The sequence below is a fragment of the Oryctolagus cuniculus genome, chromosome 13, assembly GCF_051225735.1.
Source record: "Oryctolagus cuniculus isolate XC-2025 breed Fujian yellow rabbit chromosome 13, ASM5122573v1, whole genome shotgun sequence".
Lineage (NCBI taxonomy): Eukaryota > Metazoa > Chordata > Mammalia > Lagomorpha > Leporidae > Oryctolagus > Oryctolagus cuniculus.
The window spans coordinates 67,430,954-67,455,736 of record NC_142879.1 but is presented as its reverse complement, the minus strand read 5'-3'; the positions used below and the strand labels follow the sequence as shown (position 1 = coordinate 67,455,736).

Here is a 24,783-nt window from a genome sequence, read left to right as displayed (position 1 = left end):
GCCCAAGCATAGTGCTGAAGTGCTATCTAGTGTTTCTAAATGCAAGGAGATTGATGTGCCCAAATGGAGAGAGTAACGTGTGTTAGGTAAGTTTTGTTCAGGCACATCCTATAGGGCTATGGCGGTGAAGTCATGTTAATGAATGAACATACATTATATAAGATGTTTTCAAACAGAAATATTCATAAAAGTGTATGGACTGATCACCTGATGAAAATGCTCTGAACAGAGGCTCACAGAAACATGACATTCTGCAGAGCAATAGGTCAATATTAGCTAATATAGTATTCACAGCAACTTTATAGAACTACTAACCACAATTAGAATCAACTGTACCATATGTTTAATTGATTGATAATTTCTAGCAGCAAATATAATTCTAGTATTAAAAAATGGTAAATGAAGTGAAATTCTTTCTTGTGAACTTGTGAAAAGTGACAAAGAAGTAAAAATAAATTTAGTGTAGAATTAAAATTAATTTAGTAGGAAATAAAATAACTATATAAAATGAAAACTCAAATTATGAAAGTTAAAAAGGAAAAACACATAAAAATGTTATGTTCTTACTTTCCTAAATTTTAACTTAATATATTCTAATAGGTGACAGCAGCAGTCAACAATTTTTGCTGACCTGTTATAATATGGTCTACAAGCTAAGAAAGGTTGAATTGTTAGCTACTTCAAGTACTGGCTACTCCAAATGGAGTGGTCCCTTCTTGCATTACGGTTGTTCTATGCTCCCAGCACCACTATCCCAAACAGGCAGGGGTGAGGTATGGTATGTGTGATGTTAACCAAAGCTTCACCATGGTTCATGAATAAGTACTTCTCAACTTATTTCCCTTCAGCTGATATATGAAGACCTGAAATGGTTGTCTAGTTTTATGGCTGGCTTTTAGGGAAAGATATGTGAATCTCTTCACTTTACAATGTGAAATCCACTTTATAAAGGATTCTATCTGTACACTTCTTAGGAAACCTAATGGCATATCTAAGAACTAAATTTTTATTTTTAATGTTGTTCTCAGTCACAAATGGATATATTCACCTCAGTAAACTTTTAATTCTTTGAATTATGAAAATAAGCACTATGATAGTTGTTTGACTGTCAAAGGTAAAGTAGTGTTAGAAAAATACTTACCACATACAAAAAAAAATTCTTTGCAAACACATTTTAAAAAGTTGAGGAGGGGCCAGCATTGTGGCGCAGTGAGTAAAGCAAGTGCCTGTAATGCTGGCAGTCAACGTGGGTGCCAGTTTGCATCCCAGCTGCTCCACTTCCAATCCAGCTCCCAGTTTATGGCCTGGAAAAAGCAGTGGAAGATGGCCCAAGTATTTGGGCCCTTATCACCCATGTGGGAGACCCAGATGAAGTTCCTGGCTCCTGCCTATTCCAGGGCTATCCGTTGCAGCCATCTAGGGAATTAACCAGCAGATGGAACATCTCTCTCTATCTCTCTATCTCTGTTTTTAAAAATAAATAACGATCTTTAAAAAAGAAAAGGAAGAAAGAAACAGAGGAACAGAACTTCTTCACTGCATTATACTTACAGAATTTTTTAAACAATCATCATCCACATCAAAATTTGATGTATCTGTTGGGCTACTAACTTCTGGAATATAGGGTGCTTCACAGTTTCGAATATTATCCCAATCAATTCCACTAAAAAATGGATGTTTCTTGAAGTCTTCTATTCCATTTTGACCAAGGCGATGTTCTCTACTACAAATGAGTCTTCGAATAAGATCTTTAGCATTTTCAGACACATCAGTCACTTGGGCTGGAAACTGAAACCTCTCCTTAACAGAGAGTAACAGAAACAAAAAGCACATCAGTAGTTAACTAACTGCATAGGTTGGTTGACTTAATTTCTTAAAAATATCTAATAAGTAAATTCTGGTACAAAGTAGTGATACTAAAACAGAGACAGAAATAATTGAGATCATTTTCCTAAAAGAACTTTTAATGCTATATGACTTAGTCATACAGGTGCCATAGAAAGAAAAATTTATTAAATGCTAGAATATCTTTTGCAGCTATCAGAATTAAGAATTGATTAAAAGTAACAGAATCTGACTCAGTACTTGAATGGAGTACAGAGGCTGATAATGTTCACAGTCACATACTTATGACTAAATGATAATATAAATTATAAAATAATTTCCTATTTAGCTAACACTATTTAAAGAAATGTACTCATTTAAATCATTTAATCCTTACAAGAATCATCATAGGTGGCTATTACTCTAATTTTATAGAGAAAAAAAGATACAGAAGGTTTATGTAATTTTGTGTCACATAACTAGTAAATGTTAGAACTGGAATTTGAACTGAAGCTGTCTCATTCCAGAATGTGTGCTATTAAATTCCATGTCATGCTACAAAGATTTCTTTCTGAAATGCTGTATACATTATGTACAGTTTTGTAGCCACTTCCAGTTACTCAATTTTTCATAACTTATCAACTACTACCTTTTCAGCCACATAAAACATAAGCTATATGAACTGGTTTTTATATATGTAAAGCAACTAACATAAAATGCATCCCCAGAACAAATAGAAAAGAGTAGAAGTAATTCTTCTGGGGTAGAATATTCCTATTCATGTACTCTGGAGCTGTAAAATTGCTAACAATCTCAGAATTATGTAGGAAAACCTTTCCTCTTCTTATTATGGACAATGTATTTCTGTTTCACTTAGTACTAAATAGATTCAAGCTTTATTAATTCATTTCTGTTGTGATCTGGTTTTCAATTTTTTTCATCATATATAATATTGGAACAGTTGTCCTTACACATACATCTTTATTATACTGAATATCTCCAAAGGGTAGAGTCCAAGAACTGACTGCAAACTGAAATAATTCCATCAAAACTTCTAACAACCATTTTTTAAGACTCGAGAAACACACTTGTAAATTTCTTAACACAAAAGATATACCAATTTATATTCCTCTGGAATATAATGTAATAGAATGTCCATTTTATTGCATTATTAACAGTACAGACTACTATCTTTCTTTTGATCTTTGCCAATTTGACAAGAAAAAAAGTATCTCACTCAACACATTTAATTTATTACTAAGGTTGGGAATTTTTCATATGTGTTATGGTCACAACTAAATATAAATGATAATTAACAATGATATAAAATTTCTGCTTATCTGTTATAAAACTAAAGATATTCAATTTCCCACTTATTGGCACTTCTAATATTATGTTAGTGATCACATTAGCTTGAAAAAAGTAAAATATACTAACTTTATGATTCATGATTTTTCCATATGTCTCCACCAGAGATTCTGCGTAAAATGGTGTTTCTCCATAAAGCATTTCATACATACAGACCCCCAAAGACCACCAGTCACATTCAGGTCCATATCTGCCTTTTCCATCTTCCATAGCTTGAAGGATTTCAGGAGAGATGTAATCTGGGGTTCCAACAGCCACTGAGGACTGAACCTGAAGAAGTCATATTTTTATTAACCTACCGTAATATATTAAACAACTTAAAAATAACCACTTATTTACACAAAATAGACTTTACTATCTCAGAACAACTACATCTTCGTCAACTCTCTAAATTTAGCCCCCCCCTTTATTTATTTATTTATTTATTTTGACAGGCAGAGTGGACAGTGAGAGAGAGAGACAGAGAGAAAGGTCTTCCTTTGCCGTTGGTTCACCCTCCAATGGCCGCCACAGCCGGCGCACCACACTGATCCGATGGCAGGAGCCAGGTACTTCTCCTGGTCTCCCATGGGGTGCAGGGCCCAAGCACTTGGGCCATCCTCCACTGCACTCCTGGGCCACAGCAGAGAGCTGGCCTGGAAGAGGGGCAACCAGGACAGAATCCGGTGCCCCTACCCCTTTTGTAAATAAGTTAAACTTCTAAGTTTTATTACAGATGGTAACTAGCTGATTATATTTAGGGGAACAATATCATCAGGCTCATCAACCAACAATAAACTGAGTATGTGATTTAGAATATTATTATTATTGACATTTATCTGTCCACAATGCATGTAAGAAAATGAAATTCTGAAGATTGACAATTATGTGGGGAAAAAACTGAAATTTTGGTCAATATTTATAAGAAGCCTGGAGCTTTTGTAAAATCTCCATAATGAAAGTCTAAGAAAATAAATGTCAAATATGAAGCAAATTATTTACTAATAAAAAGTTTTATAAATAAAAGGAAGAAAGGCACACTCTTCAAAAAAAAGTCACAGGACCAGCATTGGGGTATAGTAAATTAAGCTGTCAATTGTGCTGCAAGCATCCCATATCGGAGTTCATCCTAGTTGATGTGCTAATTTTTTTTTCTTAAAAATATTTCATTTCTGGCCAGCACAACAGTTCACTAGGCTAATCCTCCGCCTGTGGTGCTGGCACCCCGGGTTCTAGTCCCAGTTGGGGCGCCGGTTCTGTCCCGGTTGCTCCTCTTCCAGTCCAGCTCTCTGCTGTGGCCCGGGAGGGCAGTGGAGGATGGCCCAAGGGCTTGGGCCCTGCACCCGCATGGGAGACCAGCAGGAAGCAGCTGGCTCCTGGTTTTGGATCGGCGCAGCGCACCGGCCGCAGCGGCCATTGTGGGGTGAACCAACGGCAACGGAAGACCTTTCTCTCTGTCTCTTTGTCTATAACTCTGTCAAAAAAATTTCATTTCTTTATTTGAGAGGTAGAGTTATAGACAGTGAGAGAAAGAGACAGAGATAAAGGTCTTCTTCTGTTAGATCACTCCCCAAATGGCCGCAATGGCTGTAGCTATGCCGATCCGAAGCCAGGAGCTTCTTCCTGGTCTCCTACAGGGATGCAGGGGCCCAAGCACTTGGGCTCTCTACTGCTTTCCCAGGCCTCAGCAGAGCTGTATTGGAAGAGCAGCCAGAACTAGCTCCAGTGCTCAAATGGGATGCTGGCTGGTGCTGCAGGCAGAGGATTAACCTATGGCACCAGGCACCCTGATGTGCTTTTTGATCAAGCTCCCTGCTAAAGGGCCTGGAAAGGCAGTGAATGAAGGTCAAAGTACTTGGGTTCCTGCCACCCACAATTGCTACAGTCATCTGGGGAATGAACCAGTGGATAGAAGATGGGGGGGGGGAGGGGGAGACAGAGAGGGGGAGAGATAAAAAGAAAGAAAGAGGGAGACAGAATTGAACATAAAATCTTAGGTTACATGTTTATTAGAAAATAGATGGCTAACAAAGATCACGGGTACATATGTTTTAAGGTGTTCTGAAATAAAATACTAGCTCTTCATGTTTTAAAAGAACACATCAAAAAATGAATAAACTCTGAGTAACAGCTAATAATCTGGATTTCCCAGACCAAATTACCATTCTGAAGAATTAAAATAGATTTCTACTTTGGCAATACTAAAATTAAGTAACCTCAAAACTATTCCATCACAAAATTGAAAACACTAGATAAAATAAAACTATTCTTACAAATATTTCAAAGTCTTAAAAAAAGAAAAATTTGAAGGCACCAGTACTTATTCTAGGAGTAAAACCATAGTCTCTTCCTCCCTACATCCCTCAATCCCCTTGCCCTTTTTTTTTCTTTTCCCCTTTAGTTTTTCAACAACATACTTTGAATTTACTTTATAAACAGGCTTAATGCAATATTAGCCATAATGTTCAACAAGTAAAAAATAGATCACTGTTTCACATGGATATAGATGAGAGCTATAAATTATAATCAAATCATAAATGTCAGTTTCACTCACACATTGCTTTTTTGTATTCTGTACTAACACATATCAGAGAAAACATGATATTTTTCTTTTTGGGTCTGGCTTATTTCACCAAACATAATGGTCTCTAGTTGCATCCATTTTGTTGCAGAAGAAAGAATTTCATTCTTTCTATGATTAATAATCCATCATATATATATATATATATATATATATATATCCCTACTTTAATTGATTGATCAGTTGAATTGAACAGCCAAAATCATTGTGTTACAGATAACTCTCTCATATACTATTTCAATTTGCTTGGGTAAATTTCCAGAAGCAAGATGACTGGGTCATATGGTAGATCTATTTTCAGATTTCTGAGGAATCCACATACTTTCTTAAATAATGGTTTTAAGAGTTTACATTCCCACCAACAGTGGGATACTTTGCAAAAATTTTCTCCCATCCGCCAGCTGCCTCTTTGTTGAGTGTTTCCTTTGAAGTGAAGAGGCTTCTTAGCTTTATGTAATCCCATTTGTCAATTTTTGCTTCTATTGCCTATGCTTCTAGGGTCTTATCCAAGAACTACTTCCCTATGCCAATATGTCACAGTTTTTTCAATATTTTCCTCTAGTAATTTGATGGTATTAGGTCATAGATTTAGATCGTTAATCCACTGTGATTTTTTTTTTTTTTTTTTTTACAGGCAGAGTGGACAGTGAGAGAGAGAGACAGAGAGAAAGGTCTTCCTTTGCCGTTGGTTCACCCCCCATGAGTTGTTTTTTCTAAAAGGTGGGAATCTTTTTTTTAAAGATTTATTTTATTTATTTGAGAGAGTTACAGAGAGAGGTAGAGACAGAGAGAGGTCTTCTATCCGCTGGCTCACTCCCCAAATGGCTACAACTGGATCTGAGCTGATCCAAAGCCAGGAGCCAGGGGCTTCTTCCGGATCTCCCATGCAGGTGCAGGGGCCCAAGGACTCAGGCCATGGCAGAGAGCTGGATCAGAAGTGGAGTAGCCAGTACTCAAACCAGCGCCCATATGGGATGCTGGCGCTTCAGGCTGGGCTTTAACCCTCTGTGCCACAGCACCAGCCCCGAGGTATGGATCTTACTTCATACTTCCCCACACAAAGTTCCAATTTTTCCAAAACCATCTGTTGAAAAGATTGTCCCTTCTCCAGGGGAGTGATTTTAGCTCATCTATCAAAGATCAGTTGGTTAAGTATTTATGTATGGGGCCGGCGCCATAGCGCAGTAGATTAATCCTCCGCCTGCGGTGTCTGCATCCCATATTGGTAGCGGTTCAAGGCCTGGCTGCTCCTCTTCCAATCAGGCTCTCTGCTATGACCTGGGAAAGCAGTAGAAGATGGCCCAAGTCCTTGGGCCCCTGCACCTGGCTCCTGGCTTCAAATCGGCGCAGCTCTGGTCATTGTGGCTATTTTGGGAGTGAACCAACAAAAGGAAGACCTTTCTCTCTGTCTCTCCCTCTCACTGTCTGTGGCTCTACCTCAAATAAATAAAATCTTTAAAGAAAATATATGGATGAAGTTCTGGGGTTTCTATTCTGTTCCATTGGTCTACATGTCTACTTTTTGTCCCAGTACCAGGCTTTTGATTGTAACTTCCCAGTAGTATGTCTTGAAACTGATATTATGTGTGATGCCTCTGTATTTTTGTTTTTAAGATAGCTTTAGCTATTTGTGGTCTCTTGTGCTTTCAGATGAATTTTAGTGTCGTTTTCTCGAGCTAGAATAATGCCCTGAGTTTTTCAATTGGGATCACATTCAATCTGTAAACTGCTTCAGACAGTATGGACATTTTAATTATATTAATTTCTCCAATTGATGAACATGGAAGAGTTTTCCATTTTCTGTGTCTTCTTCTGTATCGTTCTTGAATGTTTTGTAATTTTCATTGCACAGATCTTTTACATCCTTGGTTAAATTCATTTCAAGGTATTTAAAATTTTTGTAGCTACTGTAACCAGAACGGATCTTAAAAGTATACAAATACTCTTGATTTTTGTGTGCTGATTTTATAACTTGTAACTTTGCCAAACTTTGTCATAAGTTCCAACAGTCTTAGAGGAGCCTTTCCCCCTATATATAGGATCATGTCATCTGCAAACGGGTAATTTAGCTTCTTCCTTTCCAATTTATATCAGTTTTGATTTCTTTTTCTTGTCTAATGATTCTGGCTAAAAATTCTAGAACTATTATGAATAGCGATGGTCAAAGTGGGTATCCTTATCTGGTTCTAGATTTAAGTTGAAAGGCTTCCAGCTTTTCTCCCATTCAATATGATCCTGCATATGGGTTTGTCAAATATTGCCTAGATTGTGCTAAGATATTCCCTTCTATACCCAATTTGCTTAATGTTTTACAATGAAAGGATGTTGTATTTTATCAAATGCTTTCTCTGTATCTATTGCGCTAATTATGTGGCTATTACTAATCAAATTTTTAGTGTGATGAATCACATTTATTGGTTTGCATATATGAACCATCCCCACATCCCTGGGATAAATTCCACTTGCTTTGGGTAAATGATCTTTATATGCTTTAGATTCAATTAGCTGGTATATTTTTGAGGATTTCTGCATCAATGTTCATCAAGGATTTTGGTCTATAGTCTTCTTTTTATTATGGCTTTTTTCCTGGTTTTTGAATTAAGTGATGCAGGCTTCATAAGAGGAATTTGGGAGGATTTCTTCCCTTTCAATTCTTTTGAATACTTTAAGAAGCACTGGAGTTAGTTCTTTAAAAATCTGGTAGAATCCAGCAGTGAGGTGATCTGGAGGAATGATCTCAAACTTACAGAAGTGAAGAGTTTGAAAACAGCCTGCTCTAAATAATTTTTGCTCTAATGCAGGAGCAGGGGGTGTATTTTATGCCATGGGCCATCTGGATATTCATAACATCTCTATCAACTTAAAAGTAGCCTGCTATAGATTTATTGAATTTCAAGTCCTGCCTGCAGTTGCATTAGCAGGGCCAGATCAAATGATTTTATGGGCTTTATACAGCCCATGGACCAGACATTCCCCACTCCTAGGGTAAGGTATACATTTTAAGCAAAAAGGTGAATTATAAAATTATGCTACACAGCTTACAAATATAAGGCTTTTATCTATGTGACCTGTTGCTTATGTGTGAAAAAAAAAATTGCTCCTGTAGAAATTCATTCCTTTAGGTCACAGAGTCACAATAATAGGAGTTTTAATGCACACTGCATCAATGGTCCAGAAATTCTCAAGCTAAGAAACTGACATAAATTTGCCCTAAAAAGCAAAACAAATTCTAAACTATTCTGGAAGAGACGTGCTCAAATTTTGCTAGGCATAAATCTCACACAAAAAAATCTCACTGAAGGTGAGCTCTCAACAGAATAATAGAAACTAAGTGAGGAAATTGTCCATTACAAGTAACAATCAGAAATTCCAACAAAGACTATAATTGGATTGCTAACAACTATCAGATCAAAGTCTAGGAAATAAGCTACTTTTAAGATTACTGAAGACAAAACAAACAATAAAAACATGAAAAGAAATCAAACAAGTTTTAAAGGCAAAAATAGTTGCAAAATTTCATTAACATAATTATAAAAAAATACCCTGGAAGAACCAGCTTTCTGAAAAATGTATACTTAAAAACGTACAGAAGAGCTGTGTAAAATATTCATCATTACCAGAAAACATTAATAAGTCTACCATCATACCAAGGATTTCAGAATAACAAATTGGAGAAATAGAGCTGGGAGGAATATACGAGGGGACTTCAAAAAGTTCATGGAAAATCCAAATTAAAAGTTTATTTTGGGAGCTAGTACTGTGACATGATGGGTAAAGCTGCTGCCTGCAGTGCTGGCATCCCATATAGGCACCAATTCCTGGTAGCCCCACTTTGAATCCAGCTCCCTGTTGATGTGCCTGGGAAAGCATTGGAAGATGGCCAAGTCTTTGGGCCCACATCGGAAGAAGCTCTTGGCTCTGAATTGGCCCAGCTCCAGCCTTTGCAGCCATTTGGGGAGTGAACCAGTGGAAAGAAAACCTCTCTCTCTCCTCCTCTCCCCCTCTCTCTTTCTGCCTCTATAACTGCTTTTTCAAATAAATAAATCTTTTTTAAAAAGTTTTTAGTGAAAAATTCTTTTAAACCTGCTCATTTTTTTCACAGTATGCATTTTCCATATTTTGAAGACTCCTAATATGCATAGATTTAAAACTGAACTTACCTTTAAAAATAAAAGATTTTATGTATTTATTTGAAAGGCAGACCTATAGAGAGGAGAAACAAAGATACCTCCCACTCACCGGTTCATTTCCCAGATGGCCACAACAGCTGGGGCTAGGCCAGTATGGTGCTAGGAGCCAGGAACTTTATTCAAGGAGCCAGGAACTTTATCCAAGTCTCCCAAGTGCATGGCAGGGGCCCAAGTACTTGAACCACCCTCTGCAGCTTTCCCAGGAAAATTAGAAGGTAGCCAGATAACAGAAATACAGCAGCCTGATTGAAATCAGTGCTCTGATATGGGATGCCAGTATCACACCACAATGCCAGCCCCTAAATCGATCTTTTAATTCCATGTACCATAAACTTCATGAAGTACCCTCATAACAAACTTGAATCAACAAAATTAATTAATCTTATATATAGAATCCTGTATTGAAAGGTAAGAAAAGACATATTCTTTTCTAATAAATGTGGAACACACAGAAATTGGCCTATTTCAAAAATTCCAACAAATGACAAAAACCTGATATCAAATAGAATAATTTTCCAATAAAATAAAACTAAAAATACTAAATTAATTAATACTTTAAGTAATTCACGGTTCATAGAAGAATATTAAGTTGTTAAATATTTAAAATTCAACAATAGCAAAATGCTCTGGTTTGAAACTTCTGAAGGGAAAGAGCAGCACAATAAAATAGTAAAAAAAGAGGACAAATGACCCACATATCAGAGATTTTTAAACTCGGAAGAAGGCAGGTTAAACAAATTTATGCAAAAAGAAGAGCTGAAACTTTGAACTGGTGTTGTGCTAGGTAGTTGAAGCTGCCATCTGAGATACAGGCATCCCACATGGGCATCAATTAGAGTTCCAGCTGCTTTGCTTCCAATCCAGCTCCCTGCTAATGCACCTGGGAATGCAGTGGAAGATGGTCTAAGTCCTTGAGCCCCTGTTCCCACATGTGAGACTCAGATAGAATTACAGGTTCTTGGCTTCCGCCTGGCACAGCCCTGGCCATGATAGCCATTTGGGGAGTGATTCAGTGGATGGATGATCTCTGTGTCTCTTCCTCCCTAACTGCCTGTCTGATAAATAAATCTTAAGAAAAAAAAAAAAAAAAAAAAAAAAAAAAACAGAACTTACCAATAGAGACATAGGAAGAAACAGAAACATTGAAAATTTTGAATCAACAGTAGAAAATCCACTTGTAAAACAAACAAAAGGCCGGCTCCGCGGCTCACTAGGCTAATCCTCCGCCTTGCAGCGCCGGCACACCACGTTCTAGTCCCGGTCAGGGTGCCGGATTCTGTCCCGGTTGCCCCTCTTCCAGGCCAGCTCTCTGCTGTGGCCAGGGAGTGCAGTGGAGGATGGCCCAAGTCCTTGGGCCCTGCACCTGCATGAGAGACCAGGAGAAGCACCTGGCTCCTGGCTTCAGATCAGCCCGGTGCACTGGCCGTAGCACGCCAGCCGCGGCGGCCATTGGAGGGTGAACCAACGGCAAAAAGGAAGACCTTTCTCTCTGTCTCTCTCTCTCACTGTCCACTCTGCCTGTCTAAAAAAAAAAAAAAGAAAGAAAGAAAAAAAAAGAAATAAAACAAGTGAAGGTTTCTTTCTTCATAACAACTTTTTAAGTGGAGGTTCAACACAATCGTATATCCAATAAAACTATTTTAAGATCAATAACAAATGTGCCGAAACAAACTTTTTTAAAAAAATATTATCCTCTTGTTGCGGAAAATAAAAATGATTGACTGAGAAAACATATTTAGGAACAAATCTGATTCTAGGAAATTCAAATGGACAGAAACAGTATTCATTAAATTATAAAATGCACCAGGATTCAGAAGAGTGGACAGACACCAAAGAAGAAGCCTCTGCTTTGAGTCCAAGAGGGTTACATTATGCGAGACTCGAGAAGCACTACATCTGTTCCATTCTCTTCTAGTGAAGCTGCCTTCTCTTTGAAATCGTGGTGCACAACTTCCATAGGTTAATACCTCCCTAATTTCAGTATGTGTGTTCTTATTTCATCAGGGCCACCATGCTACTCCTGTCTCCTCATTATCAAACCTAGCATTATCTACTTTCCACTTTGTATTTTATACTTACAATTACCCTAAGAAAGTATAAATCCCTATACTCATCTTCCACCTTTTGCTAGACTATCATATTATTTTTCCTGTCTACATCTATCATGAACCCCACATTAGTGCAATTTTATTATTTTTTCTTTGAAGTCAGATGTCTTTTGTGTAAACTTAAAAAGACAATGTAGTCTTTTTTTTTTTTTCTTTATCCACTTATTTATCATATCTGGTATGTTTTATCCTACAGATCTACGTATCCAAATGGTCTGATCTCCTCTGGCATGGAGGATATTCTTTAGCATGCAAACCTACTAGAATCATTTTCTTGTCTTTCTTTCACTAATCTGGAAATATCTTTAATTCACTCTCCTATAAAAAACAAAAAGATTGATTTATTTTGAAAATAAGAGTTACAGAGAGAGGGGAGAAAAAGATCGATAGATTTTCCATCTGATGGTTCACTCCCCAGATGGCTGCAATGGCCAAAGCTGGGCCAGGCTGAAGCCTGGAGCCAGGAGCTTCTTCTGGATCTCCCACATGAGTGACATGGGCCCAAACATTTGGGCCATTTTCCACTGCTTTTCCCAAGTCACGAGCAGGGAGCTAGATCAGAAGTGTACCAGCTTAGACACGAACCAGCACCCAAATGGGATGCCAGCATCCGCTGGCAGCTTTTCCTGCTACGCCACAACACTGGCTCCTTACTCTCGTTTGAAGAATATTTTTGTGGATAGAGAATTCTCAATTCTCACCTTTCTCATAGCACTTTAAAGAAAATTTCTGTCTTTGGTTTTAGCAGTTTAAGGTGATATGTCCTGGTTTGGATCCCTTTATAGCTTTGAAATATGCAAAGTTCTTTACATCAAAGTCCAGCTCTCTGCTATGGCCCGGGAGTGCAGTGGAGGATGGCCCAAGTGCTTGGGCCCTGCACCCGCATGGGAGACCAGGAGGAAGCACCTGGCTCCTGGCTTCGGATCGGCACAGCGCGCCAGCTGTAGCAGCCATTTTGGGGGTGAACCAATGGAAAGGAAGACCTTTCTTTCTCACTGTCTAGCTCTACCTGTCAAAAAAAAAAAAAAAAAAACCGATTTTCTCTTATTTGTCTATAAGCATATTTTTGATAGTTTCTTTATGTCTTTGCTACATTTAACGTATGTGCCATCCAGGCACCTACTGATTCCTTTTATTTTTGTGACTATCCCCATCTCCATTTCTGTTGGGTACAGAGATTTTTTTATTGAGTCCTGGTCACTGTGAGTAAGACACTGTGGAGAGTATGGATTCTGTTATCTTCCCGCTGCAGATTAATAATTCTTGCTAAAAAGCATTAAAAAATTGGCTGGATCTCTTTGAACAAGTGTTGGCTTACTGATTCACTCTTTGAGTGCAGATTTATACAAAGTCTAAGACTCGGGGGACTGGCGCCGTGGCTCACTTGGCTAATCCTCCGCCTGCGGCGCTGGCATCCCATATAGGCACCGGGTTCTAGTCCTGGCTGCTCCTCTTCCAGTCCAGCTCTCTGCTGTGGCCCAGGAAGGCAGTGGAGGATGGCCCAAGTGCTTGGGCGCCTGCACCTGCGTGGGAGACCAGGCAGAAGCACCTGGCTTCTGGCTTCGGATCAGCGCAGCGCCAGCCATGGCGGCCATTTGGGGGGGTGAACCAATGGAAGGAAGACCTTTCTCTCTCTCTCACTGTCTAACTCTGTCAAATAAATAAATAAAAGTGCAGTAGGAAAACATGGACCATGGTTATTTAAAAAAAAAAAAACAAAGTCTAAGACTCGGCAAGACTACTTCCAAACCCTTTATCTTTTCCATGCTTGGAATTACACTGCTAGATAGGTTTAGAGTAATTCTTAAGGGTTACAAAGGTGTTAGTTAACTGGCTTTCCAGTGCCAGAATTCTAATATACCCTAACACTGTGTTCTAAGATTATGCTGTTTTAAGATTAATATAATCCATTATTAGTAAGACTGGTACAGTCTTGTTGTTCACACATGGAGCCCAATCTACATGAAGCGCCCCCAAATGGAGACTTTAGGCAGTCTCAGACTCTGTGCACAGTTTCCACTCCAATGCCTTACCCTGCAGTTTCTACAAACTTCACTCCGACCTCTTCTCCTAAGCTCTGATGAAATGTTATACCCTACTGTAACTCTACTTTTTTGGAAAAGAGTCACAAAGTGTCCCAATCTTGGGCACTGTTGAGGGACACCCCCTGAACTCACTTCTGCCAAGGTAAAAGTCTTATGCAACCTATTGTCCACTGCCAGAAAAAGTTATGTCAAGTACTGTGTTCAGTCTTACAGTTGTATATAACTGAAAGCCTAATTTGGTACCCATTACTCCTTCCATCATGGATAGAGGCATAGTATCACTTAATCCTTACTTTATAGGCAAAGAAATTTATTAACCTTTGTTTCAAACTTTATTCCTGGGTTTCCTCAAGCTTATTTAGCTGCCAAGAATTAACTGTGTATAAGCAAAAACTGGAAGAGCTGCACTATCTAAGGGGCTTGAGTTTAAAAATATTAGAGATCTATATTTTATCAGAACATAAACAAAACAATTTTAAAAAGCAGTCAAAAGGGGATGGCACTGTGGCTTAGTAGGCTAAGCTTCCATTTGTGGTGCCAGCATCCAATACATGTACTGCTTCAAATCCCAGCTGCTCCACTTCCAATCCAGCACTCAGCTGATGGCCTGAGAAAGCAGCAGAAGATGGTTCAAGTCCTTGGGTCCCTGCACCCACGTGCAAGAACCAGAAGAAGCTCCCGGGTCCTGGATCTCGACTGGCCCAGTTCTGGCCATTGTGGCCATTTGGGGAGCAAGCCAGCAGATGGAAGACCTTTCTCTCTGTCTCTAACTCCACCCCTCAAGTAAGTAAATCTTTTATATTTTGACTGCTTTTCTTTTTTAATAGCAATTTCCAGTTAATTTCTTCAAGTTTTAGTTTCTTCACAAGCTGACTCTATTATAGTTTGCCTCAGTCTTAGAAATCTCATCAAAATTCTCCACAAGATCTCGAACGACTTCATCATCATTCTCTCCAGTATCAAGTGGTGTTTTTTGATCCCCAGATTGTTTGGATAGAGCTTCAGCTAGCCTCCTCAAACTAGTCAGGCTGTCAGCACCACTCTGGTTTAAGATGCTAGGAAACACTTCTGTCAGCTTTGTCTTGGAATGATGATATAATGATGAAAAGTGTTTGCTGCCAGAGAAGTCTGAACTTTAGGATTGTTCAAATAGATCACTGTTCATTGGTTTGTAAACATATTCACCTCTTCAATACCAGAGATGCTGTTTACCCTTAATTTCTTTAAGGAGAACTAAAATTTTTTATCATTGTTGTATGAACCACCTTTTTGTACAAGCAGTTCCTTTCACCAAAGCGCATTATGCCTGCAATTGGTTGAGTTTTTCCTGGTTTGTGATAGTTTCTTTCCTCTTGTCCATGCAGAAATAGGATCATGCCCTATTTGATCCGTCTCAGGCAGATCAACTGAGATTAAGCTCGTACACAGGGACACAAGAGCACATAATCCGTTTTAAAGATGTTCCCTCATTAAGATAAATTTTAAGAAGTCAAATTACTGGTTCAGAGTAATATGACATTTTCATAGTCCATGTAATGTATTATATAAAGGTGTACCAAAAAAAAAGGGGGACTTCAGCTAATTAAATTGGTATATATTTGGACTTCTATTATATAACCAGCAAAAGAATTTAAAGTAAATACTAAAAAATAAAAAAAAATAACGCAAGGGATAAAATTTGGGCATAGAAACTTCTAAGTAAATAAAGAAAACAACTAAAGGGCTTGCAGTTAGCAGAAAGTAAGCAAATGGGAACAAGAAACCAAATCAACCTAAAAGATCTTCTGAAAAAAGAAATCATTCATTGAACACTGTCACTCACAGAATAGGAAAGAAAGATCAAAGAAACAAAAATGAGGAAGTTCAAATTTCTTTGTCCATGTAGCAAACTTTATATTATACACATCTTACACCAAAAATAGTAAAAAAAAAAAAAAAAAGAATATATACTTATATGAGATGCTTCCTTAATCACTCTGAAAACTAAAAAAATCTTGAGTACAGACAAGAAGGAACAGACAAAAATTTCGTAAAAGGTATATAGTATTAATATTTAAGGTCATTAATATAAAGTGCTAGAATGACTTGTGACTTTAAAAATATGCCCTAGTGTGAAGAAGTGATTTTGTGGAAGGAGATGGAACATAGACAAGTGAGTGGACTGAAGGATAGCAAAAATCAGCTGTTTCTAAAACATAAAGAACACAGTAGCAAAGGAAATATCTACAATCAAAATAATTTAGATTTATATTTATTTACCGTCCCATCTTCCATCAGCTTCAGACAAGAACCAAAATCTGCTAACCGAATATGTCCATTCATATCCATCAATATATTGTCAGGTTTAATGTCTCTGAAAAAATAAGTATATTTCATTTTTAGTTGGGGAAAAAATAAACATAATTAGTTGCTTGGTAAAATAACCTGTTTGAAAAAATCTCAATTTCTTTTCAAAGTAGCACTGTAAGAACATCCAATTATCACATGGATACAAATATTGGTTGTGATTCACATTAAAACTTTCTTTAAAACGCATAATTTCAGAATTCTTCACAAGATACAAAGCCTCTCTGGTAACTGTCATTCAGATTAAATTAATCATGCCATCTTTTCTTTGGATTTACATAGGTTTCAATGGTATGCCTAATTTCCACAAAGAGTCATAATTACCTTACAGCTATAAAAAATATTATCTGCAAGCCTTTGATATTTGTAAGGGAAAAATATTTTTTCTGGTCCTTTAACCTAACTACAGATAAATTCTCATGTACTATAGGTCATAGCAACACAAAGGACTTGTTTAACAAGGGTGACTTTGCAGAAGAACTGAAACACTTTTTTTTTGTAAAAAGAAAAAATTAAAAGGCATACATTGCAAATTTCTCCTCACATCTCCCATCTATCCATTCTACATTGCCAACCCAATGACTCTGTTTTCTTAACTATCCTTACAGAGTTTTTGTTATGTATATAAAAGCAAGCATATAAATATCTTATTTTTATATAAATAATGTATTATACACAGCAATATACATATTTCTTCACTTACAACAAATTTTAGAGCCATCATTCTTTTTTATAGATTCACAAGATCCTCTAATATGCTCATGGCAAAATTTACTTAATGGATCTGCTGTTGGTCAACACTTGAATTTTCTACCCTATTTTCCTATTACAAACTATGGTGTAAGGATGTTTTCAGGATAAAATTCTAAATGTGTGCATAAAAAAATGCATTTCAAATTTTGATAGATGTAACCAAAGTAGCCCACCACAACAGTTGAATCAATTTACATTCCCAGCAACATGATGTGAAAATATTCTGCATTTGGGCAGTTTGCCTATCTCTAGGTAAAAAGTGGCAATGAAGTTAGTATTAAGTTTTGTACTATCAGTACACTCCATTTCTCCATACACTCTGAAGCTAATTTGTATTTCTGTGGAAATGTCCCTTGCCTATTTTACTACACTGTAGTCATCCTCTTACTGATTTCCAGGAATAATTCTTATGTTAGGAATATTGCCTTTTACTCATTATATGAGCTGCAAGTCTTTTTTTCCCCTCGAACACTTGTCTCTTGACTTCATTTTTTGACTTTGCCTCTCATTCAGTCTTCTTGTGTGTTTTAAATTATCAATGTTTTCTTTAACAAATTTGTGGATTTTAATTCATACGGATATTTTTACCTGCAAGGATATTATAAAGCAACTTGCCCATGCCCCATTCTGTAAGAATTCCAAACTGTCTCAAATTAAACTTAATAACCTCCCCTCAACAAAATCTCAGTCTCTTCTAGTGCTCCCCATCTTGGCCAATGGAAATGCAAGCTAGAAATGAGATGTGTCAGGGAACAAATAAACATTCTTGAAGTCTCTTAACCTATCATTCCTCTGCTTTCCATTTACATCACTGACAATAAATCCTATCAATTTTAACTTCTAAATGTCTTACAAATATTTATTAAATCTCCACGACTATCTCTATAGTCAAAGTGCTATTAACTTTTGCTCAAGTTGTTTAATTGCTTCCCAACTTACCCTACATTCATTCTTGCCATTAATCAATGTATTTTCTACTCCAGAGCCATGGTATAACCTGCACACACAAATCTTTTCACCTCATTCTCCTGCTTAAAAACTTTCAGTGTTTTTTTTTTTTTTTTAAATATTTATTTGGAAAGTAGAGTGACAGAGAAGCAGAGGCAGAGAGAGGGAGAAAGATCTTCCATTCACTGGTTCACTCCCCATATGGCTGTAACAGATGGAGCTGAGCGGATCCAAACCAGGAGCCAGGAGTTTCCTCCAGGTTTCCCACACCGGTGCAGGGGCCCACAGACTTGGGCCATCTTCTACTGCTTTCCCAGGCCATAGCAGAGAGCTGGATCAGAAGTGGAGCAGATGGAACCTGAACCGCATTGCAGGCAGCCGCTTTACCTGCTACTCCACAGCATCAGCCCCCTTCAGTGCCTCTTTTTAATTTTAAAAAAAAATTTTTTTTTTATTTTTACAGGCAGAGTGGACTGTGAGAGAGAGAGAGACAGAGAGAAAGGGCTTCCTTTTGCCGTTGGTTCACCCTCCAATGGCCGCCGCGGCCGGCGCGCTGAGGCCGGCGCACCGTGCTGATCCAAAGGCAGGAGCCAGGTGCTTATCCTGGTCTCCCATGGGGTGCAGGGCCCAAGGACTTGGGCCATCCTCCACTGCACTCCCGGGCCACAGCAGAGAGCTGGCCTGAAAGAGGGGCAACTGGGACAGAATCCGGCGCCCGACTGGGACTAGAACCCGGTGTGCCGGCGCCGCTAGGCGGAGGATTAGCCTATTGAGCCACAGCGCTGGCCCCTTCAGTGCCTCTTAAGATAAAATTCCAAACTGGTATGCAAGTTCCTCCATATTTTCTGGATTTACCTCATGATATCGCCTCTTGTGCTTTAGGCTCTATCCACACTTTACTCATCTTTAAACATACATGCTATACACCTTTCCAACTAAGACTGTGACAAATGCTGTTCTCTCTGAAAGGCTCTTTCTCACCTCACTTCCAACATCTTCAGAATTGCAATTCAATGTTAACTTTAGGAAAGCCTTTTCTGATGCCTCAGAATAGACAAGTGCCCAATTTATATCTCTACAGTCATCATCCTTGGTGGTTTCTAAAACAAACCTAATTTTTTCTATTTTTAAAACTTTAAGCAACAATTTACATATTTGTGGGTGCTGTATATACAAATCATAAGTGTAATTTAAAATGAACTGTTGGGCCAGTGCTGTGGTGTAGTGGGCTAAGCCTCCACTTGCAGTGCTGGCATCCCATATGGGCATTAGTTCATGTCCTGACTGCTCCTCTTCCAATCCAGTTCTCTGCTATGGCCTGGGAAAGTAGCAGAAGCTGGCCCAGTACATGGGCCCCTACACCCACGTGGGAGACCCAGAAGCTGCTCTTGGCTCCTGGCTTTGGATCAGCGCAGTTCCGACCATTGCAGCCTTCTGTGGAATGAACCAGCAGATGGAAGACCTTTCTGTCTGTCCCATCCTCTCCGTCTGTAACTCTACCTCTCAAAGAAATAAGACCTCTTAAAAAAAAAAAAAAAAAAAAAAAAAAAAAAAACTTAATTGTGTAACTGGCTGATTAATACTTATCTCCCCTCTATACTGTAAGAGCTACCAAGGTTATCTCCCCTCTATATTCTAAGAGCTACCAAGTGCCATGTCTATTATAAACTATACACCCGCCGCACATAATCCTTAGTGCCCCGTATAGTACACTGTATACAGTAGCTGCTAAATTAATAATCAACTCTAAAACATACATATTTCTACACTCAAACATGTTTGAAATTAGTACATTTTAAAATCAATGGCAACTTACAATGATAATAAACAGTATTTTTTTCTTATAGTACTTGAAATATTGGCATATTCCAAAATCAGAAGCTTGATGAAACAGAATATCTGCTGGAAAAAGCAATTCTTACAATGTTTAGTGATTTCATACTATATCATTGTATGTGCCAGAATTTCCCTAACAATGTTCCTGCTCCTGAGAACTTCCATTATTCCCAGTTTTTCAGTACTAAGGAAAACACTATAATCAACAATCTTACATGCAAGGAAACTCCTTACATACATTTTTATGGATTCACAGACATTTCCCTTAAGATAAATTCATATTAAATTGGGATTAAATGATAGATATTTTTGAAATGTTGAGAGAAATTATCTAACTGCTAAGGAAAAAAGGATTTTACCATGTTCAACATAGAAACCACTGAAGAAAAGTACCTGGTTTCTCACATCCATGACAACACTAGGTAGAATCAGTCACTTACTCCTTGCCATTCTGATAGGGGAAAAAAAACAGTAAATATCTAATTGTTACCGAGATTTCTTTGATTATTTGCTAGGTTAAATATTTTTAGGAGCCTGCTCTGTGGTGCAGTAGGTTAAGCCTCTGCCTACAGTGCCAGCATCCCATATGGATGCAGGTTTGAGTCTCGGCTGCTCCACGTCCAATCCAACTAGAATTATTATTTTTAAAAGATTTTATTTATTTATTTGAGAGGTAGAGATACAGATAGGCAGAGGGAGACACAGAGACAAAAGTCTTCCATCCGCTGGTTCACTCCTCAAATGGCCACAGCAGCCAGAGCTGGGCCAATCCAAAGCTAGGTACACCAGGACTTTCTTCCAGGTCTCCCAGGTGCATGCAGGGGCCCAAGCACTTGGGCCATCTTCTATGCTTTCCCAGGCCATAGCAGAGAGCTATATCAGAAGAGGAGCTGCCAGGACACGAACCGTGCCCATATGGGATATTGATACCACAGGCGGAGGCTTAGCCTACTACTCCACAGCGTCAGCTCCTTCTCTTACATTTATGTATTAAAAATTTTAATTGCTTGCCATATATGGTAAAAATAGAGAAATTTCTTTTAATTGCAACTTTTGTAATAAATTTCTATTTCAGATATGTAGATTAACTCTACTTTCCTCTACACCGTTTTCTTCATCAGGAGAAGAAAATACAAGAATAAAGAGTAAACTACAATATTTTTATATAAAACTGTTATATCTTTATATGAAAAGATGGGCTCCTTCATGAGATGAAGGATGTGATATCTATGATTATCTAACAACTGTTGGCCTGCAGTCTGAGTTTTATGCATTAACTTTTTGAAAAAAGAACAAGCCACAAAACTATCAGGTGGGGTTTCCTAGAAAGGATTTACAACCTCAGAGCATAGGCAGGTTAACAACACAGTAGAAACCCAATGAAAGGGGTCAAGGGATAAAGATTGACTTTATAGCACTACATGTTCTTAGCTCCAAGGTGAAAGCAACATAAAAGGGAAAGTATAGTTACATAAGAGAATTGGCAGGAAAATCATGTTATAAACCCAATTCTGTTAACACGTTCATTCCATCAACTAAAAAGGACCATAAGGAAGCCTTACTTGAATTAAAAAAAAAAAAATTCACACTTTGGAAAATAGCCCGAGTTTCAAAAACTGTGAATAGACTCAATAAATCAATAAAATACAAAGGGCCAAAGATCAAAACTACTCTCGTCACATTTTCTCTTAAATCAACAAATAATGTTCTTGTACTAAATATTTGCAGCTGGAAAGGATTCTATAAATGACAGGGGATACAGTGAGAGATGAGATGAGAATGTTATAAAGAAAAGCATTCAAGAAGCATTAATTAAACATTTACAATATACATAATACTGAAGTAACTATAATGCTACACACAGTGGGATTACATAAAAGTAGAAAACAGAAAACATTCTTCTTATCCCTTCATCTCTACCCTGGAAAGGTTCATGTCTATCATTGCTCCTTCCAAAAACTACAAAACAAACAACTAAAAGGCAGAAGCTACAGTGAATGTGAGAAAAGACAAAAGACAAAAAGTGTCATTAAAATTTTTAAAGACAGTAAATATACATATGAGAACAAAGAAAGCTGAATTCTAACTCTGTGGGAGACAGAAACTAAACTGACTATATATCATGTATCTGAATACTTGAAAAGTGATTGTTAGACACTTGGTGAATAGGAAAGGGAAAACATAATAAAAAAAAATAGAGGCTGTTAGCAACAGTTACAACTAGTTACAAAGAAACAACTAGAGTGCATTTCCTAATTTAGCAATAAACAATATAACATTTCAATAATGTGAGCATTAACTATAGAGAAGAACAAACAAGGATAAAATCATAATGAGAAAATGCAGGAAGGAAAAGTAGAAAGAGGAATACAAATAAAAACACAGTTTGAGAGAACTGAATGTGGCTGCCACTGGGGACACATGTAAAAGTAGTGGGGATAGACCACTTTTCAATATAATTTTTATGGTACTACCTAAGGTAGATTTTTATTATACATAGAACTACCTGATTAAAATTAATCAAAAATCAAAATAAATGTGTATAAAATGAGTCATTTAATCAAAAATTATAAAAACGTTTTGACTGGGGGCTGGCATTATGTTGCAGTGAGTTAAGCCACTACTTGAGATCCCTTATTGGGGTGCTGCTTCTGACCCAGCTCACGGGTAAATGCTCCTGGGAAGGCATGAGCCCTTGCCATACACACAGGAGACCCAGGTGGGGTTCCTGGCTCCTGGCTTTGGGTGGCCCACCAAGACTTGACTGTTGTGAACATTTGGGGAGTGAACCAGCACATGGAAGGTCCGTCTCTTTCTTGCTTTCTCTTCTTCTCCCTCCCTCTCTCTCTCTCTCTCTCTCTCTCTCTCTCTCTCTCTCTCTGTCGCTCTGCCTTTCAAATAAATAAATCTTTTTAAAAAGGGGATTGGGGTATGAGTAAGCCACTATGATCACTGTAGTCAGCAATATTTCTCAGCCAAAATAGCTTATTAATAGGTATCAAGATCATAGACAAACACTATAATGTAGCAATACTAATTGGTCTCTGCTTGTCCAACAGTGAATACAACTATACATTTAATGTAATATGTTATCTACTGACTCATTCCACATCCTCCCTCATTTTATTCCTTTGCTGAAAAGGGAGTCTGTTAGCTCTTAAAATGGTCACTATTTGGGCAGATGGAAACATTCTTAACTTTCTGAATTAATGAGCTCTTAGGAGGATGAGCTATGCCTCCTAGTAATCTGCTGTTTTGAAAATATTTAGGTTTTATTTGTGTTTTGGAATGGACTGAGACAAAGTGTAATGCTGACATGAAGTAGAATTTAAAGAATTCACAGCATAGAAGAAAAAATGACTTTCCCATCTAGCTGGAATTGACTATGGTCTAAATTACCAGGCATAAGGAATGCCTAACATGAATGTAAGTTAATGTACTTTATCACTTCACACAAAGAAAAACATGTCCCATCCTCTATTTTTTTTTTTAAGATTTATTTATTTATTTGAAAGAGTTATACAAAGAGAGGAGAGGCAGAGAGAGAGAGAGAGAGAGAGAGAGAGAGAGATCTTCATTCGCTGGCTCACTCCCCAATTGGCCGCAATGGCTGGAGCTGCGCCAATCCAAAGCCAGGAGCCAGGAGCCCCCTCAGGGTCTCCCACACGGGAGCAGGGGCCCAAGGACCTCGGCCATCTTCTACTGCTTTCCCAGGCTATAGCAGAGAGCTGGATTGGAAGTGGAGCAGCTGAGTCTTGAATTGGCACCCACACCTTCAGGCCAGGGTGTTAACCCAGTGCACCACAGTGTCGACCCCCTCTATTTTCTTTTTCTTTTTTTTTTTTTTTTTTAATTTTTTTTTTTTTTTTTTTTTTTTTTTTTTTTTTTTTTTTGACAGGCAGAGTGGACAGTGAGAGAGAGAGACAGAGAGAAAGGTCTTCCTTTTGCCGTTGGTTCACCCTCCAATGGCCGCCGCGCTGCGGCCGGCGCACCGCGCTGATCCGATGGCAGGAGCCAGGAGCCAGGAGCCAGGTGCTTATCCTGGTCTCCCATGGGGTGCAGGGCCCAAGCACCTGGGCCATCCTCCGCTGCACTCCCTGGCCACAGCAGAGAGCTGGCCTGGAAGAGGGGCAACTGGGACAGAATCCGGCGCCCGACTGGGACTAGAACCCGGTGTGCCGGCGCCACTAGGCGGAGGATTAGCCTAGTGAGCCGCAGCGCCGGCCGACCCCCTCTATTTTCAATTAATGACTACATCTTAGCCTTTTATGGCTTCATTTTTCCCTTCAGAACTGTCTATCATCTTCATTTAAATCTAATTTGATGGTGGCAAAAAGGAAAATGTTTGGAAAGAAGGAATACAAAATACAATATGATTTTAACTGGTCCTAACCTATACAGAGATAATTCTTTTGGCAATCCAGGTTTAAAATGTAGGCGAACATGAACAAAGTCCGTAGTTTCACATTCCTAAAGTTTGTGAGAGTCTGGATGCCTCTGCTGACCAACAACCACCATCTGAGTAAAGAATGTTCTTAATTACCCCACAAGGACATTCTGAGGAGTATAAAAGCACAGATAGTTCATTCAAACTTTGGGAGGAGAGAGAGTCAAGTTAGTGGAAGAGGGATAGAGCTCTCCAGTATAAACTGAGTAGAAAACAATCGAGGCTGGCATGTGGCGCCCTGGGTTAGGCCTCCACCTGTACCAGTATCCCATATAAGCACCTGTTCAAGTCCTGGCTTCTCCACTTCCAACCCAACTCCCTGCTAATATGCCTGGAAAGCAAAGGAAGATGAGCCAAG

The 24,783-nt window shown here is 38.3% G+C and overlaps 1 protein-coding gene and 1 pseudogene across 26 annotated transcripts in view; both read right to left on the bottom strand.

Annotated features, from left to right (window-relative positions):
* Positions 1-24,783, bottom strand: part of CDC42BPA (CDC42 binding protein kinase alpha) — a 343,482-nt gene that overhangs the window by 165,698 nt on the left and 153,001 nt on the right. For all 26 annotated transcript variants that reach the window (XR_016219088.1, XR_016219086.1, XR_016219087.1 and 23 more), the window contains 3 exons: positions 16,355-16,448; positions 3,262-3,462; positions 1,552-1,800 (listed from right to left, as the gene is read on the bottom strand). Coding sequence is in view for 23 of the 26 variants with exons in the window: in XM_051820822.3 (XP_051676782.1) it covers positions 1,552-1,800; positions 3,262-3,462; positions 16,355-16,448 (544 nt within the window). In the remaining 3 variants the exon portion in view is untranslated. The remainder of the gene's footprint in view (positions 1-1,551; positions 1,801-3,261; positions 3,463-16,354; positions 16,449-24,783) is intronic.
* LOC138844993 (transcription factor BTF3 pseudogene) lies at positions 14,832-15,455 on the bottom strand (annotated as a pseudogene).